This window comes from Mastigoproctus giganteus, chromosome 9 (assembly GCF_048544385.1).
Source record: "Mastigoproctus giganteus isolate SK-2022 chromosome 9, ASM4854438v1, whole genome shotgun sequence".
Classification (NCBI taxonomy): Eukaryota; Metazoa; Arthropoda; class Arachnida; order Uropygi; family Thelyphonidae; genus Mastigoproctus; species Mastigoproctus giganteus.
Genome location: NC_143583.1, coordinates 72,303,279 through 72,323,679, shown reverse-complemented (window position 1 = coordinate 72,323,679; position 20,401 = coordinate 72,303,279). Strand labels below are relative to the sequence as shown.

At 37.2% G+C, this 20,401-nt stretch overlaps 1 protein-coding gene across 1 annotated transcript in view; it reads right to left on the bottom strand.

Annotated features, from left to right (window-relative positions):
• LOC150080447 (ras-related and estrogen-regulated growth inhibitor-like protein A) overlaps positions 1-20,401 on the bottom strand; it is a 60,107-nt gene that overhangs the window by 6,248 nt on the left and 33,458 nt on the right. Inside the window, exons 2-3 of the mRNA XM_090381326.1 lie at positions 7,575-7,631; positions 1,665-1,741 (exon numbers count right to left, since the gene is read on the bottom strand). Of these exons, the coding sequence (XP_090237452.1) occupies positions 1,665-1,741; positions 7,575-7,631 (134 nt within the window). The remainder of the gene's footprint in view (positions 1-1,664; positions 1,742-7,574; positions 7,632-20,401) is intronic.

Sequence of the window (20,401 nt, the reverse complement as noted above, 5' to 3'; positions counted from 1 at the left end):
TTTTTCCAATAGGAAAATTTTCATTCTCGCCCATCTATTGGATAAAAGTCTCTGCAAGTTCCATTTTTTTCTCTCAGGTTCGGTTCATTGTTAATTAGGACTCAATACAATTTTGTAATGTAAACTTTATATCTCGAGTGTTTTAAAATTATTGTAACAGAAGTTTTTGACATTTTCAGTTTAGATGAGCGCTGTCGTGTTAAGGTTTGAGAATTATCTGGGTAGCTTCATCGAACTTTCCCAGCATTTTCTGGAAGAATGTAGTCTATTACTTGGAGAGGTTGATAACGCCTCTATTAACGTAATTTTTCTTATTTGTTTGGTAAATTATTGGTGGAGTTAGCAAAATTATTTAGACATTACCTACGGATAATACTTGCACAACCAGGTTTGTTGGAAACATGCCTTATTAGAATTTTTTCTTCTTTATCTAATCACTGCCTATTTCTAACAAATTTTAAAATGTTTCCAAGAACGATGTACAATAATAATACAGCAATAATAATTAAGAAATTAACGCTGTTCAGTCTTAAAGTGTAAGCTACTCTTTTCGTGTATAAGATGCTACTCAAATGTTTTCGGACTTCTCTTACCAAGACAACCTGGATGACGTTATGGATTTACCGGTATATTGATATACGATAATTATGTATCTTTTTTTGTGAGTTGTTTGACACCAGCTTCGCTCGTCTAGCTTTCTTCTGTGTTATTTTATACGCTTTCGTCTGGCAAAGGTCGTGTTGAGTACCCATTACGATTTCTACGTTACAGCTTCTGTGTTCAAATCTGCCATCCTGGCATGACCGATTTGAAAGAATAGCCAGTTTACACAAAGTGCTTTTATGAGTATAAACTTGAAAAACAGCCTTTGATAGACACAAAATGTTACCATCGTAGTTGAAAAGCAATTACTGGAACAGAATGCAATCTTTTGATTCGTAGGGAACTTCAAAAATGAATTGGCCATTTAAAAATGCCGAACGTTCATCAACGATGATTTCAGATGAAAATTTTGCATGAGTTAGCGAATTAATTCACTAAAGCTATTGTCGTCTCACCATCCATAATTTGGTGGAACAACTGTAACTTTCTAATGGAACCTGATAACACATTTAGAGGAAAAACATCGTGCGACAGACCGTGGCGAATATTTGCGCCACGTGGGCTGACTGATGATCAGCAGCAATAGTGCGTTAATGTATGTCGTGATCTTGAAGAACATGTTCAGGATGACCCGACGTTCCTTTCAAAGGTCATCACAGAGATGAGGCAGGGATTTATAGGCATGATACAACAAAAATCTAGAGGAAATGCAGGATATTACGAATCAAGGAATCCAGAATAGCTTCCAGCAACGGCGGTAGCACTGGACAAAGTGTATTATCTCCCAAGGGAATACTTCGAAGGTGAAACATCTTAGAATAGTTGGTAAATTATATTATTTTTTATTACAGTCTGGAAACTTTTTGGTAATACTACATATTTTCCTTTGTTAATAACTTCATAATAACTATGCATCGTGAGTTAAATATAACGTACTTATTAATAATTTAAATCTATATTCTCATGAATTGAAATATAATTTAATATTTGGCACACATTTTCTAGGATTATATATTCTATAAACAAATAAATTCAATTAAAAACTCTCTCTAAACACCTACCTTACATCCCGATGTATCTAAAATTTCCACTTCTGTTGTAATGTTGTCAAAGGTAACGCTGTGTCGGTAGATGAAGTCTGAAATGCAAGAAAGAAATTAAATATAAATGAAAGAAACCTAACACTGCACAGAAATATGACCAATAATTAGTAACTGTTTCATTATACAGAACAAATTTAATTGTTCGAAACATGAAATATCATTTGATATTCTTAAATATCTACAGGAAAACTATGAATCTCGACAAACGAATGCTTGTCGAAGAGGCAACGGTGATGTATTTCTCCCTTTCTTTACTGATACCAGTATACTGTGTGCTAGTATCTCATTCAAAAGCATCGCAGGACGTTCAGCAGGGGACTATGGCAACCGTGACAGATAAAATCCTCTTCGTGTTCCTCAAACCACTTGATATACATAGAATATGATGGATGGGTGACATTCCCATTACGAAAGGAGTTATCTGAATCAGAGAAGATATTAAGCAGCACAGGTGGTCCGATATTTTGTTAAATACTTCAGGAGTTTATCTTCTTACAGACATATCATAGGACAGATTCTATACCATCTCATGTGAGCATTCCCTACAACTCGACATCTTTGTGTATTACCTACATGCGCAGTCTTCTGGTTGACAGCGCCTAAAATAAAATATGTAGCTCATCAGGCGAGGTACATATTCTTTCTCTGCCAACGTTAACTGTGTGCAAATTTCAAATCTTCGATACCAAACTTCAATGGTATCTTATCTACATCTGGAAGCTTCTCCTAAAACCTCTGTGAAAATCCTCCACTCCATCCGAAAGAGAACGCTCAGGTTGATCAATAAGTCCTCACTCCTATTAGAATGATTCTCACATTCTGAGAGTGTATCGTTGCTACAGTATATTTCATATTTAAAATTTTTCAATCTTCGTTTATTTAATTCTACAATTTCTTATGATTTCCTCTGCTCATAACTCAAGAACATTGAATCCCTGCAAGAAAAAAAGGCTGATTCTTTCTAATAAGTGAAGTCATAAATCAAAGGTAGAAACACAGATATCCCGAAGCAATCCTTAATGAAGATTATATGAGCAGTTTTTCCACCAGAGGGCGTGTCACTGTAACGGTCGTTCATTGTACGTCTACATTATAATGCCTGCGTGTTACTTATTAGCAGCTATGCGTCTTGCTGATGGCCTAAAAAAGATGAAATAACTTGTGGTCTATTATCCTCTTATTATGTCCTTGAAATGAATGGTGCTTATTAGAGGTTCGTGGCCGCAAGTGTCGAAAGCAACGCCTACAGGCGCGAATGAAATATTATCACCTTCATACATTCCTTTCATAGTTAATGTTGACACACTTATGGCTCGGTGGAAAGCAACGTATAATCGCCTTGCTGTTCATGTTAGAGGTAGTAAAAGGTTATGATGAACACTGTATTGGTAAACACGGTGGTTTAATTGTCAACTCAACGTACGCGAAGAGAGGATTCATTTCTAGACTTGAAAGTGTCGAAAAGGATAAATAGAGATGAATGTTAATACTTGTTATATGAAAAAATCCAAACGCAGTAATAAACCGAGCTGGAATTTATTGCAGAAACAAACAAATCCTTCGTGATGGTTGAGTGGTTACTCCACCTGTAACGCAGTAAAAAGATCTGGTTCAATTCGATTCGAATACAATTAATGTGTTCCTAGTGAAGGCGTGAAGTTTTTTATCCAGAAACAAGGAGACGATAAATTCGCAAAATTTACAAATATCATTTGTTGATGCCTCATGAATTAATTGCTTTAGGTACTTACCTTAAACACCCATACTATTGCATTTTCGATTTGTATTTATATAGTATATTTTTAATGATAAGAAGTTTTCTTCATAAATAAAATGTAAATAACTACCGAAACAAATTTTAATAAGAAAACCTTCGTAACAAATATGTTGTGAAACATAAAAATTCCAAACCCCTAGTAGAAATCATTGATATGCTCTATAGGAAATTAATAGAATTTTAGCGCGTATATTTTTCATCCATATCATTGCATTTCATTTCATGGGCTCTGGTTTAATCGACGTTGTGTGTTTATTTTATATTTATTATTATTTTTGTTTATCTTTCCTAATCAAATACAAATCGAAGTCTAGCGATGTACGCGTGTAGAAACTTTATTTCCCATGATGAGACGGATTCCTTTTTTGTGTCTACAAGGATCTGTCGGACAAGGAACAAGAGGATATGTATGCGAGCAAATACAGAGAAGTTAATTTTTTTTTAAATAAATGATGCTTGCGTGTACAATGGAAATGAGCCAGGAATCGAGGTCATCACACTTACTCGAAGCAATATTTCAAGGGAAGTAACCACATCTCATTAGAAAGCACTTGGTAGTCTGAAGATGAGGATGTTGTGGCCTACTTCACACCTTTACTCCCGTCTTGGATTCGATACACAATGGACAAATCAAACTGATTATCATGCAACAGAACAACGAAAAAATTTCTTCTTTCCTTCCTTATGGGTTATAGGGACCAAGAAACTGCGCCCTACTTTTATGTTTCCTTTTTTCTTTCCTTAATCATTCTGCAATATTCTCCCTTCCAATAAAGTCCCCGAAACATACATACATATCTACGAATGGTTAACAAGAGAGCCATGAACAAGGCGATCTCTAAGACCTGAAGCCTATTATTATGAAAGTACTAAGCACGCAATGTTGCAAATACCCGCCAGTTACAGCCCTTTCTTCCTTCTCATCATATGACTCTGTTTCTTGCTTTTGTCTATAGCACTGCACGCCTATTTCACCTCGGACTTCTCATCTGTCCTTGCTGTTGATTATTTTCCCATCAGATCTGTCTTGGCAAGTCATCTTCGTGATTGTGCAAGGAGTGCGTGGTTATTCATATCTTATGATGAATCACGACCCGATGACAAAGGACTTGTTTTCATTCTTTGCAACAGAAAGGATTTCTTCTTCTTCTTCTTCTTCTTCTCTCGTTGATAAGGTGGTTGTCAAGAGATCGTAACAATAGATGATCACGTGACATCCGCTCATATCAGAAAGGTCACCGATGAGTCAACACCTCGGATCTTTCTATATAAGTTCGTATCGACGCCTTTCAAACAGGGAAATCGAAACTTTGCTAAACTGACGTCACTTTCGTTCAATTTTGTTGTCTTTGATCATTTTAGGCAATTATTAAGCATTAATAATTCAATGAAATGTAAACTCACTTCGGGGTTATCCCATTTATCAGGTGTTTACTTGAGAGGAAGTTAGACTGCTTCTCGTCAATAGAGAAGAAATAAACAGCTTTATTTGGTCTTTACAAAGATCTTTTGTGTTTCTTCCGTCTTTTGAACTCCTCACCTTATTCACAAACTTTTCTTTGTGTGTAGCATGTCCTTTCTTCAGTTAGCGGGGAAGTTTCATGGCCATCATACTTCTCATGTAGGTTAACAGCCAAAAAAAAACTACAAAGACATTTTATCGGTCGATAAAACTAACCTTTTGGGAAAACCCGCAAAACGGAAGTTTGCTTCGGTTGTCAAGGAAACGAATAGTCCACCAACCATTCAAATAGATAGCAGAACCTTCCAGATATTGAGCTTTAGCATTGTTTAAGAAATAAATCCATATTGGTTTGTAAAAATCTTATTTTTCTAAATATTATGCCTTAGAAAATTAGAAAAACATTAGAAGGAGGTTTGCCTCGAATTAAATATCTTTTGAGACCAAGTGTTTTAGTTTAATACAACTACATATACCAAGACATTCAACTCAAGATTGAATCAGAGATGCTTTCAAAAGAATACTAAAAATGTAAATTTTGATTTTCTATAGAGAAAATGTCAAATATATCTTTGCAGTCCTGAGAAAAGCAATGTCACCAAAGAGAGTAGAGTACTAAAGCCCCTCACCTATAGACCACCTTTGGATTTATGACAAGCCATTCCTCTGTAAATGCACCCTTTATTACCTTTTGCTCAGCAGGCAAAGCGTTGTCACTTTAATAGATGACAATGCCCCCTTTTATGCAGTCAGACTTAACATAATAAGTGCGCAGTGGGTATATCGGGGACATGACCGGTCATGGGATTGGCAAAGTTTTCTCAGGACTGAATATAACGAGAAAGTAAAAAAAGAAAGAAGCCCGCTTTTGGTAAAGGAACCTTAGCTTGTCGTCCACGTAGTGGAAATCACCCTAGGTTTCTTTTATTTTTTGTAACTGTAAGGAACAATAAATTCGTCTATAAGATATAGAAAAATACTAAATAAAACTGCTAAAAAATACTGCCAAATATCTTGGATTCACTATTACTAAGAGAACAACGCGAATTTTACACAAAACATAAAATTAACTTCGAAATTGTTATATTAACTTCATTATGTAATAGATATAATCTAAACTTCTCTATAAAGAAAATTAATTTTAATATCTGATTTGAGGAAAATTCCTGACTCTAATAAACTGACAGTTTATCCTTGTAACATTCTTTCAATATTTAGGACGTAATATGAAAACAAAAGGATGTGTGGAACATTTAAAACTTTTTTTTTCTCAAATGATACCTTTCACTAAAATGTGAAATTTATTTTTATTGTATTTTTTATTTAAAATATATATATATATAAACCGAAATTTTAAATTTGCTTTACTATTTGCATATTATGTATTGCAAATTACACCATAAGGGAAAATTAGCGTTTTCTGATTTGCATGAAAATGAATGTACAGATTTGTTTTCTAGAAAGTACAAAATTTCAAATTATTTGGATGCATAAATGCATCAGTTATCATCAGGAAAGGAGAAAAGAAGCATATTCAATTACCGATCACAGTGTCAGAGTACTATAGTATTCAACGTAGGCCGAGTATATGCTGAAACACTACCCTACCATTAATCTTCGGTTACTCCTCCGTTGATAATTGGTTACCGGTGGAGTGATTCCTCACAGTCCCTGAGGGTTTTTTTTTAGAATCTAGTCCAAATTCAACAATTCGTACCTATCATAGATCCATCAAGGTGGAAGTGTGCTTCATCCGTCCACAGGATGTAAAATAACCATTCTGGATCCTGCGCAACCATGTCAATCATCCAGGAGGCGAAATCGATTCGAATGATTAGTAGAATGGTTGGGTTCTTTGCGTAGTACTTCCATCTGTAAGTTCCGTTACATAAAATTCAGATCAGTATCAAGTTCTTTAACTCTGGAAAACACCTGTTGGGGTAGGAACCTGCCTGTCTATCCGGTGGAGGTACGTGGGGTGGTGTCGCAGTACAGCAGTTGCTCTGAGGTACGTCGTGAGGATTCTCTAGGTGTAATTTCCTCACAGCAGTAGGGAGAAAATGCAGTCTAAATGAGTTTGACAGTCGTACAGAATATGCGTTCTTTGATGAAATTGGAGAGTCCGGAGAGGCACAGTTCGATGGCTGTATTCATGGTTCTGATATGAGATCGGACTCTGAAGCTTTTACATGACACGTTTGAAGAACTTTGTTCTGATGAGAACGCTGGTTTTATTGTCGCGGTATTGCTGATCTCCAGTTTTTCGCTTAATACAAGATCAAGGTAGAGGATACGAGGTGGTTTTCTTGTACCAACTGAGGTTGCTTGGTAAGTCACCAAATGCGAGCGGTTCTTAGAGATAACGACTGATGAAGTTAAGCATTTTGAGATGGCAATCATCACCATTTGCTTCTTCGAAGAAAAATGGGAGCGAGTGTTTTGAATTGAATTCAATTAAATGGAACTGCCCTGCACGTAAAGGTTTTTTTTTTTTTTTTTTTTACTCATAAAGCTCATCAAAAAATTTGGAGTGCGGAGTATCCATTAAGAAAAAAATAAATAAATGCTGTCCTATCACTCATCTAATAATAATGATATTCAACTTTCCAAAATAAATAAGAACGAATACCTTTGCTGGAACTATATTCTCCGATGTATCTTCTGGTCAAATAACGTACTGTGACAGCTGAAAAGGACCATATAAAAAAATCGAATTATTTTCATAAAATCAAAACAGCCATTTTATCGCTAGGCAAAAGAAGTCGCTTACCATATACGTACAGTAATTACACAGTAAATTATGAAACAAAAGGCAAATACAGTTAACAACCCACCAACCGACCCTAATGAGATCTGGAGATGGTAGAATTTGTGGATGACCTGCTTTTAAGCACGTTTTAAAGCTCATACAACTGCTGCTTGCAGTTTTCTAATTAATCTCTAATTAAGTACTTCCTTTTTTTTTTAAATTTCTTTTTCCAGAAGCACTAGTCGAACTATTATCAGTATTTATTACATAACTTGTTCAAAAGGGTTAGGTTTATTACCATTGATAACTATCATTAGTAATAAAGAATAACCTCAAACTACGCGTTAATAATGGTAATTAGCTAAAACGAGCAAGCTGAGCATGCGCAGACGGTGACTAGTTCCTTCCTCGTGTCTACCTCGTGTCTGTATGGACTCAAAACGTAGGATAATCTAGAATGAACCGATTTTCACTTGGTCTTACTTATACCATAAGTAAAATACGGCATAGTACCCTACTGTTCATGACTGAATTTTACTAAGTGAATGACAGTCTTTTGACACGCCAACCAGTCATCATAGAAACCACTTCTGAACTTAGAATCTCCTTGCCATTTTGAATCCTTAGAAATTTTCTTGCCGCAGTTCTTACATTGATCTTTTTACAAAATGGTGTTCGCAGTAACCACCACAGATGTTGTGTTAATTAGGACTCGGAATGTACCAAAACACAATTTCGGCCCTGTAATATTCTGCATCGGCAATGTCGTGTACGTACTGCTTGATTATTGAAAATAAGATATTTTATTAATGAGAGTTCCACTGCGATTTTCATTTTCTGTTCCTGTGTTGGTTGGTGGATAGCTGATCAGGCCTTGGATCGTATGTAATACTTCTTCGACTTTCGGGAAAGAGAGATGTCCAAGCAATGATCCGTAGTATCATTAAACTTCAAATTTCCTTCAGAGCATTAGGGGGTTCTTCGGGTTCTCAAAACATAAAACTTACGCAGGAACTTCGTAAGTATTTATGGCTGTGACCATGTTCCACTATTCAGATTCGATTTTAGCAGGCTTCTCAGTCTCTGATGGTATTTCTCGGTCAGGCTGGCCTTGATCTCCTTGTGTTCTAATTAGTAGGCCTGCATCATCTTCAAATGTTTGTATTTCTCTCCTTCTGTCATGGCTTCAATCTCTTTATCGATCTTAAGCTGATAGTTTTGTCCGACTAGACGTGCTTGTAATCCATAGGTCTTCTAGTTGTCTAGGCCAAATTGCACCCTGATGTCAGTGTTGAACTCTTTGATGACCCGAGTAGGTGTTGAAGTTGATATTTTCGACCTTGCTGGTGGTCATCCATTGTGCCTTCGTTGCTTTGGAGCTATGAGGCATGAAGTCGAAGGCCTTGCGGTAGTCGATGTAGGCCATGTACAGGTTGCAGTTCTTCTTGTATGCTTGCTCCATAACTTCAGCGCCAATGGTAAATTGCTCCTTGAATTCTTTGCTCATCTGCTTACATCATTTTTGCTGCTTGGCCATGATGTTCTGGCTCTCCAAGTGGTCTGATATCATATCTTCTTAGTTGTACATCTAGTCTTGTACATTGTTGGGAGACAGGTCTGTACTTTACCGGGTTTGTGGTGTCTTTTTCCTTAACCTTAAAATAGGTGATCCCTTGAGTCAGAGACTCTGGGATTGTGTCAGGGTGCCTTATTCCCTGGGTGAACTGCTCCACTGTGTGTGTGTGTGTGTGTGTGTGTGTGTGTGTGTGTGTGTGTGTGTGTGTGTGTGTGTGTGTGTGTGTGTGTGTGTGTGTGTGTCCAGTTGAACTTTTTGTACCAGTAGTTGTGGAAGCGTGGAAGCTATCTATTCCTGGGGTTCTCCAGTTGTGAGCCTTCCTAGTCGACCATTGTACTTCTTCCTCCCGAATCTCTCATTTTGTCATATCTTGTATGTTCTTGGTTTTCTTCCTTTCTAGATCTATCCAGATGGCATGGCCCGTACGGTTAAGTTCGCTGCTCCACAGCCTACTCCAGAACTCCTCGAGTGCCTTGTGGTTTGTGGGGGGGAGCCCGTTGCCTTCCTTCTCCTGTTGTCTAATTTTTTCTGTAGAACGCTCTCTGGTTTTCATAAAATTTCCTGTTTTCCTCTGGGCACTCTCCCTATAACGGCGAGGTGTCTTGCTGAGTGCCAGGAATTTCTGCTTGAGGGTGTCAAGATATGCTTCGACCCTCTGATTATAGGTCCCGTGTTTCCAGGTTTTCTGTGGTATCGTCACCGTCCTCCCCACACCGGGTGTAAAAGACCCGGATTCGAATCCCGTCAATGACGTGAGGACTTTAATGGGCTTTTTTCACTGAGTGGCTGAGTTAGTCGGTCTCAAGTGTAGATAGCAAGATTTTCTCACTAGAAACTGGAATTTTTTCGTCCAGAAAAACAGGCAAATCGACCAGAGAACACGCAATTTACAGGTACAAATACAGGTATATGTAAGAAACTACAGAGTGACCCTAATATAATAATTTGGTTTTTGTGGTCGTTTTCTTTCTGGAGGATAGCCTTCACTTTTCTGATTAGCTTTTTACTTCTGTTATCCCATTGGTGCTGGGTCAGTTAGCCTATCTTCACTCATCTCTCCTTCTTATTATTATAGGCTAAAAATATTTAAAATTTAACTAATTTTTATAAAAAACGAAAGCACTCAGCTGAACAAGTCTGGAGTTTGCTAGCGTGTTTTTTTTTTTTTTTTTTTTTTTTTTATTCTTTTTCGACCTAAATTAGTAGATTTAAAATTTATAAAACTGTCAGTTCCAAAGCTGATTGTCATTCACACTAATAATTTATGAAAAAAAAGATTTTTTTTGCATTCATCCATTTTTCGCCTTCAACTATTTGGCCCTTATGTCAATGTATGGTGATGGCTGGAGAAATCCTAACACTCTGGCTAGAATCGAGCATCTTGTGTAACCCCCCTTGTAAGCCTATTTGTCTGTATGTCGTGTAGTCAGTTTCCTAAATATTGAATCCTTTTTATAACAATTTCATTCAAAACATCATCAAATGTCATACTCCAAAAATCTATTTTTTAATCTGTTATATCCATTAATAAAACCATTCTCAAATTCGAATAATACATTAATGCAAGGGTTTCGGGAATCATCCACCTTGAAAGGATGCGAACAACTATCCATTAAGAAATGGAATGAGTTTTAGAACACTTTTTTTCACACAAAAAACATAAAGGAAATAAAACCATTTTATTAATTTCTATTTTTATTATAAACACAAGTAAAACACAGTATTTTTTCTTTTCATTCACATACCTCGCGATTTATAATTAGTGCTCCTGTGAAGATGAGGCAAACAATATCTATAAACAGGAGGACGCACAGAAAAAAAATCCAATTAATTTAAGGGATTTAGGAGTAGAAGATAAAAGTTAATCGAAAATAACAAAATATAATCCCTGGCCAGTGTACCCTGACGGGCAGTTACAACAGCAGTCTGTTATGTACCATTTATCTCTGTTTCGATAAATGTATTCTCTCTAGAAATGCTCTTAACTTAATAACGTACGAGAATACATTCCTGAGACAAAATAAGGTCATATATCCGTGCACAGTGGTGTTGTGAACGGCGACAGTAGTCACTAAAACAGTTTAATATGCTTCCACGGATGCATTTATCACTGATGGAAGCATAAAAGTAAAGGGAAAGACGTATTAAGCAGTGGATCCAAGGTGTGTTCTGTCATCTTTCCGGTATATTTTGCTTGTGGGGTGTTTGATAACCACAAACCAAAAGGATCGCTACTAAAGAACTAAAGAGATCATCTTTGGTTTCCTAAATTTTGGTAACGCAGTGTAGAACATTGTATGTAAACGCGAGTATTTATTAAAGGAATAAATAAACATACATACGACGGCTGCAATTTGCTTTTAGTGATAATGATAGCATTTTTTTATTTTTTTTTTTAATAATTTTGGCACGTGATATTTTCTGAATTCCAAAGCGAACAATTTACTAAATCTAAAGATAGACTCAAAGCATCCAATAACATAAATATCGCAAAGTATTTCAAGAATGCAGACTACATTAGCATAGTTTCAACACCACCTTGTGGTTCAAATTTATTTAAAACAAAAACAAAACAAGAAAAGGAAACATTAAAGAATGTAAATACGAGTCAGCAGAAGGAAAACCTTGACCGTTGCCACTGGAATTGTTTCATTTAGTGCAAGGTCTCGTAACTTAAGAAGATGAATATCCAGGGAAATTAGAGTTGAAAGTGAACGTCACAGGCTTCAAGAATGCAGAAGTGTTTCACCATCCGGGTGATCCACAATTCCAGATGCGTTAAAGAAACTGATGCCGTTGCTGAGGAAGTGTGTACTGCATTTCATGTTTGGTTGACGCGCAATAGCGAGACATAACATGACTGCGAAAGGTCGACATTTTGAGAGCAGACGTCATGACCTAATAAGCTGCGAAAAACAGCGTCTCTGTTTGCTATGCCAACCTACAATGCTGCTTTCTTTTAATGAAAAAGAAAGTTTCTGAACTTTTCTTATAGAAATGCTGAGTCTAAATTAGGTTGTACGCACAGCGATTTGCTGTTGTTGTTAAAGTCCGATCTGCACATGCTCAGTTATTGACAGTCCTGGGGAAATGGAGAGAGAGGTGAATAGAAGTTTTCTTTTCCAGGCCACATGACTATTCTATTCCCCATCAGTTAGAAATGACCCATATCTAACCCCTATGTAGTACAATAGTCTCGAAAGAATGGAAAGAGGAAAAAAAATCTGAATTTTTGACAGTGCAATTTAAACTAATATGGTTTATTTATGATTGGTGTCACGAAGATTTCCAAGAGGAGATCCCTCGGGACTGGAACTTTTAGACACTTGGCATATCTGGAATATTCAAAAAGAATCGCGATTCTTAACCAGCGCTATAAGTTCCTACGTATGTGTGTACACGCCTCCGAAGCCTTAATGAATTCGTTACAAATTCCAGTGGCCTATTTACTGTACCTGATTCAGCTTGTCTGTATGAATGTCTCAACATCAGAGTGTACCTCGTCAAAACAAATATTCGCTGCTCAAATCACACATTTCCAACTTGGGAGTGTAAAGATATCGTCTGCCAGGTGTCAATCAGGTTTTTCGACAGGTAGTAACCTGGTGACCCAACTGTCTGACCTGAAATGCATACTGGGAAGGTTTATAAACGACAAGGCCTCTGGATGGGTTCTTCCAAGAAATGAAATAAAAACACCCGCACAATAGGAGTTACTGGTCTCAAATGTTGAGATCAAACGGTGCCTATATGTAGCAGGGCGTAGGGCACTGAACTGATAACGCCATCTGCAAGAACTTAACAAACTCCTCTTTGTTTACTAATAGATCAGTGTTGCTTAATTTTTTTTTGTTGTTACATAACACGACGTAATTTGTTAACTGGTATATTAACATCTGATCAAATTAACACCCAAGATATAAACACCCTCTTGACCTAACAGCCATACGAAATTCATCATGCAAAAGCTAGAATGAGGGGTGGAGAAAAAGGAGATAAAGGGCATGTAGTGAAGTAATCATTTCTTTTGAAACATACTTCCAATGAAATTAGTTGAGTGAAAAAAAAAGTCAAAGAACATTTATCACGACTGCAGATTGGAAAATTATCCCTTGGAGACAAGTTAATCTAAAGTAATGTGTGTTGCTAACGGGAAAAAAGGAATTCGCTGCTCTTCAAAGCGAAATGTTTGTGTAGTGCTTGGAAATGAAGAGGTTTTTATGTATGGATGCTCAGTTTGAGGGTTATGTCCTTGGAACTGCATGTGCAGATGGAAATCACGCGCACACGCACACATAGAGTTTGTTTCGCAAGCACAGAGTAAAAAATTTCAGTGATTAACTTTGACAAGAATCCTCTGCGCTGTTGATACGGAAGATGTCCCACAGGGCACGCAAAAAAGCAATCATTATGGCAAAAGATAAGTATTTTGCTGTTACTTTATTTTTCATCTTTACCACCTGTTTCTTGTCCTTACCTATCACTAATATCCCTGTCACGTGACAAAAATGTGAACCGGAACAAGAGGGGGAAATGTTTTGCGTATAGTTTCATTTCTTTTTTTTTTTTCTAATTATTATTAAATTTATTTTGTGAATGAAGAAATACTTCTCTCGCTAAGACAGAAAAAGAAAGAAAGGCACACCATCTGTGTAGTATCTTTTCTTCACTATTTCAAATCAACTTATTTCCACAAGAGAGTGCCTCAAATATGCTGAATATTCCCAGTTCCTACCTGTCGCATTTATTCCAACAGCTGAAGAAAGAAAAGATTTGGTAAAGATTGGACACTTTTTCGTGATCCTTGAACTTTCAACTTTTGTTCGAGACATATGAAAATCAGAACAAGATCAGGAGCCTATAAGAATATTCTAAGATCTCAACTATTAACATCCGCACATATTTTGAGGTTGTAAGAACATTTGACATCACAAGAGTACGAGCACAGTACTATTTTTCCACTAAATTTCTGCCTGCTGTTCAATCGATCACGTGTCTCATCCTAGCTAATGCGCTAATCTTTCTGAAAAATTCACCAACACGTTAACTGCATTAGGTGTTGTTGCTCCGACCACTCTGCAGACCCTCGCAGGAAACACAGTGGAAAAGACCTGTATTGAAAAGACGTGTTTGTATTCGCCCATAAAGGCAGGAACTTTTATGTACTCTTTTTACGCCCTGGCCAGGTTATTCGGTCTGGGCGATGAGTGTTCGATTCCTCCAATGGAAATTTCGGTTTTTCATTCAGCTAAACTGACAAAACGACCACAAAAAACACACAGATAGACACAATACACAGCCACTTCAAAAACAAAGAACTGAAAACAACCGGTTTAAAATTAAATCTTTATTTATCACTGAACGCCTTTAAGATATGAGAAGCCTGCTCAGCTTTCAATTCCTTCTGGAAAAAAAATTAGCAGAATTTTTTTAAGCTTTTCTGTTTTCAGTTCATTTTTGACTAATCTCTTAACAGCCATTATTAGCAGAATCCTCGGACAGTCTTAGAATGTTTTCCTGGATAGAATGTGTGGGATTCTATATTCCTGTACAGGTATATTAATTTTTTAGGTTTCAATTCTCACCATATTACTCTATTTGACTTTTCCATTTCGACGTTCTCAAGAGCACAGCCACCCTTCTGGTTTTCTCTCCTATTTTCTTTTATGTATTTTTTGTTTATTTCATGTTTGTCAATTGGGTTCCCGAGTGTGAAATGACAGTTATAAGAGTAATGATAATGGAAAACGAGATGATAAGGGACGTGTTATACGTGCGGCATGCATTCTATCAAAAGCGGCAAACATCAAACTGCCTGACCCTGCGGTATGTGCACTATCGCATTGCAAACAGCATTAGTCTTCCACAAGAGAGCATTTTTTCACACCTTTTTTGCATCTTCGCAAGACCTCCAACTAAGAAACCCCTCGAATGCTATCGTAGAGAATTAAAAAAGAAAGACCCTCGAGAACTTGATCCACTTAAAGCAGAAGATTCAAAAAATTCTCGTGTAATTATTTCCTCTTCAATGGTTCCCGACCTCTGTGCGCATAAACCTATCGCTGCCAGGTCACTAGGCGCCATCGGTCCGCCTTCCTCCTGGCCTACGTCAAGATCGGCGTGACTGGGATGATTACCACGCGAATGTAACGCCAGCTATGCCACAATGAAATTGACCCAATTTATTGTCACCCATCCCCAACACTGTTACAGACACCGGAATCCCCAGGGGATTTGAGATCATAATGGCGCATATTGCAAGGAGAGATAATTAGATTCTACTGGATGTTTATTAATGCGAAAGGTCTGCGTTATGAATTCACCTTTGGCTTTTACTCAACTGGCAGAACGCAATCGCAAAAGAAAACATCATCAAGACAAAACCCAGCTTTAAAGATACGTGTTCTGTTGGACATAAAATATATGTAGTGCATGGAAAAACCGAAAGCGCAGTTTTCATTTTCAAAAATAAATAAAAAATATATCACTGTATGAATGTTATGCAGAAATCCTCATGGAAACCAATGAATATCTCTCTTGTGAACACAATGATACCGTCTTCACATCCTACAGTAAACCATTAATGAAAACTCGACTTTATGCAGCCCTAGTCAGGAGTAAAACTGCTCATTTCAAAACAGAAAAAGTTACGAACTGTTCGACAGGGCTCTTGCATATTGAGATATCAGATTCTCAATATTTTGGGACGTCAGTGTACAATACAAATCTAGTGTTGATCATTGCAATATTTTCTTTTTTATTTCATTATTATTAGTTTCCTTGACAACTTTTGTTGTTAGGAAACGGGCTCTTAAACTGGACGGTAATCCCGTTAATAACGCGAGAGACTCTTGGGGGCTTAACTCGGGTTTTTTCATCCAGCAAAATAGAAAAACCGACCAGAGAAAACACGCAATTTACGAACACAATACACAAGTGTGAATGAAATTGATCTCCGCTAATCCTAATAAAAAGTGCCGTTTTTATTGCTCTTGATTGTACAATTGTTTTTGTTGGATTTTAGGTGCATCATTTTATTCGTGACAACTTAGACGACACATACACACACACTACTGCGTTGAGTAGTGTGTATGTGTGTGTGTGTGTGTGTGTGTGTGTAGAAAGGTATGTTTAAGGTGTCAGATTTGCCAGTTTTCCAAGCTGAAAAATGTGGAATAATTCGGAAAAAAAAAAACCTTGCTCCTCCTGTGAGCGGTTAACTATAGCCCCGACTGAAGAAGAATTCAGAAATTCCAGTCATCGAAGGAACTCGAACCCAGACTTCGCCAAACAAGTGACGATTAGCAAAATGACCACAGAAGGAGATTCCTTCTGTGGTCATTTTGTAAAGTATGGAAGCAGAGCAATAATTGCCAACTTTGATAGTTCTTTAAATTCTTCAGTGCGATTACTTGGCTTCACTGTGCTATCAAATCCGACTCAAAAACTCTCACTCCACACAAGGTTCTGTTTTACGTTGAATATTTGTCAAGTTTGGTGGTGGAGTTGAGGCAACACAAGAATTTTTTTCTCTTTTGAATGTTCATTTCTCTTTCATTTCAAACGTATCTCAACGGATTCGTCATAAAGATCTTCGAATAAAGATTCTTCTAGAAAGTAGAATATATTTGTATTCTACTTTCTGTAAATAGGTACTCGGCTTCCTTTCTGACTGCTCATCGCGTGTGATACTCTATTTTTTCTTATCGACTTCTGTTCCTTCACGTACTCTTACCTTTTGTATTTTAATCGCTTTTTCCATTGACTGGAAATGCTCTGTCCACAACAACCTTCTCATTGTGTAAATAGCCAAAAATCTTTGAATATTCAACTCCGAAAATAAATATTTCCAAATTATTTTCCGTGCGAAGAAGATAATTAAATTAATTCAGGCATAAAATGCAATTATTTTCTTTAGCCTTGAGAGACCCGAGTTCTACATCCCATGAGCTGGTAAATCCACTTCTTTTCCATTAGAAAACACGCACAATTTACAGACACGCTGTACCGAAGCTTCATAACCTTAGCTTCTTGGGCTCTTATTTAAAAAACTGAACCGAAATAACTTTTACCCGAAACAAATCCATCTTAGTTTCCTGGCTGTCCCATTATTCTAAAAGTTAGATTTTTTCTTTTTCTTTTTCTGAGTTTATTTATGTTTTTTTTTATCTCGCAAGCGTCGTGAATTTCACTGTCTAAAATATGACTAGACGACCTCGCCCTAAACATTACTGCAAAGGAGTTCTTGGTTGTTCCCTAGCTTCCAATTGCATCAACTGATGGCGGGATTACTGATGGCAAGTCCATGGCTTCATATTATTGTCAATCAAAGAATCCATGGGTCCCTTGATTACTGTGTACAAATGTCTAAACGTTGTTGAGAAGCAGGTTCATCCCTTCATGCTGGCTGCCTGTCCCTCAGGTGAAGACTTAAGTCCACAAGATACCATGTAATGACTTAAGTTCACCATATAATTATACTTGGTCCCCAAAGTCACCGGACCTCAATTCCATAGAGTAAGTCACAAATTAGCAGACCGCTAACTATTTTTGACCGAGTGCACCTAATTTAATAATTTGGATATAAAACACTAATTGGAATCATACAGGAACTGAAATTGAAAAGAGGACATCATTATTATAGTATTCCATATGCTTTTTATCGTAGTGTATATCATGGTTAACCTGATAATCAGATAAAACATGTAATAGTTTATTTCTCTTGCGCAGAGCTCACTTTCGTGACTATTTGGTTTGCATCTTGTGACAATGATTCTGAGGTGGATTCCATGTCATCCTGTTGTATCTGAAGATGATTTAAGTTTTTAGAATAGAACTATTTAAATAAGCTAATTTTAGTAAACAATATTTGCCTTTTAGAGTTACTATGAGTATGAAGTCCCCTCCAAAAAGTTTGTGGGAGTTCGTTGATGTATATTCACTATGTCAATGGATAAGCAGTCGAAAACTGGTGCGGAAATTTATTTTAAGGACAGTACCCTCGTGTGACTCATAAAGTGGAGTAAGACTTTTCCTTGATTAATATGGAAGAAAATATGCTATGTCCGAAAGAACAAACGCTGTATGTGATTTATAAGTGGAACAGTCTTGAAACACTTCTATGACACATTCCCACGAGGTTAAAAAGCACCAACTGGTTCGTGAATACTTTGAGAGGAAGTATTTCAGAAAGGGAAAAATCAGTCATTTAATTATAGGAAGTATATGGTTTTGAGAAACCCCAGTGTGGCTATGATTATGCTAGATATTCGATTACATTCTTATCAGATACAGAAATGCTTGATTATTCATTGGAGAGGTTCTTGTTCGATTACTCGAGATCTGTGCCTTCTGATAAGAAACAAGGAAATGATTTTCAATCTCCTGATACGATTACTTAATCGCTAAACCGTGATTTGGGAAGTTCTTTTACGGAACGTTTATTTGCTATTTTATGGAACATGGAAATTTTATACTCGAGGCCCGATCTACTTCAGCTGTATTGTTCTTTCTGCTTCCTTATTTTCTTAACGGCTCGTGAACCTTACAGAAAAGATGTCAGAAAACTGTTATTGTGTCTTAGCAGTCTACGTTCTGGAAAGGAACAACTCCGAAAAGAAAAGAAAGATGAGTTTATTTTAGATTTGGGTGAAAAATTTTATTTTTTATAGCGTGCAAAGGGAAGCTACATTGTTTAAAATATAAAAGCATTCGTAGATTTATTCATTACACTGCCCTATCAAAATATTATAGAATATTTAGAATACGTTCTCTAATACTTTGTTTGGGCAGCGTAATGAATGATTAAATCTAAAGTGCTTTTATATTTTGAACAATGAATATTTCCATTTTGGTAGTTTCCACTTGAGTTATTCGGGGTTTTATTTAAACAACTGAACCGAAATAACTTGTTTAAATAACTTGTTTTCATCCCGAATAATGTCACGACTGGCCCGCGAACACACACTTGTATAGACTTATTGCACAATGACGCAACATTCTGTAGGTCGCTGATGCGCCTACAACCCAACAACAGCAAAAATAATAATAAATAAAGAGCGCATATTTGAGAATGTAATAGTAATAGAGTCGTGTGATGAAAGAAAGCAAGCGTATGAGCTTATGAAGCATCAGCCAAAAAATAAAAAAAATTCACACAGCCGTCTCTCTAAACGTTTGTCCAGTTCCTCCTTGAATTTATTTAGCCTATCAACTTCCACAATGACAGATGGAAGTTTGTTCCAGCAATTACCACCCGGTGGCTAAAGGCAAATTCCCGCACATCTATTCCACAACTGTCTTTACTCAATTTGAATTTATGCCCCCCCCCCCTCAGGTTCGTAATCTGAGCAAGCAGATGAATCCCATCAGAATTTAGCGTGCTCGACCTGTTCAAGGCCTTTCACATCTCAATCAGATCACCTCGAAGTGCCTAGACTCCAGCCGCTGCAATTTTCAGAACTTAAGCCTTTCTTGGTAGGAGGACCCCCTTCGTTCCCCTCACCAATCTTGTTGCCCGTCTCTGTACTCATTCAAGAAACTCTGCATCCGTCCTAAAATGAGGCCTCCAGACTACGCAGTATTCAAGGCGTGGCCTGAACATTGCCTTATACAAAGGGATAATCACCTCTTTTTCCCTGTTAGCAAAATTCCTGTATATCATTGACAAAACCCCATGACCTGCTCTTGCAGCCTGTCCGCATTGCACAGAAAACTTCATATCTGGCAGCACAGTTACTCCCAGGTCTTTTTCATTTTCTACCACCCTAAGTGTAGAAGTACCACACAGTTGGCAGGTTTCTCTTCGGGTTATTGCTACCCATATGCAGTACTGTGCATTTGTCAACGTTAAATTTCAGTTGCCACTTCTCAGCCCATCTGCCCAAATTTTCTAGATCCTGTTGCAGTAGCACACTACCATTACTGTCATTAACAACCCTGCCAACCTTTGTATCATCTGCAAACTTCGACACTAAGCCTGATATACCTTCATCAATATCATTGATAAATATACAAACCAACAGTGGGCCCAACACTGAACCCTGTGGCACTCCACCAATAACATTAGTCCACGAAGAGCAGCGTCCATTGATTACTACTCTCTGTCTTCTTCCACTCAACCACCTTTTTA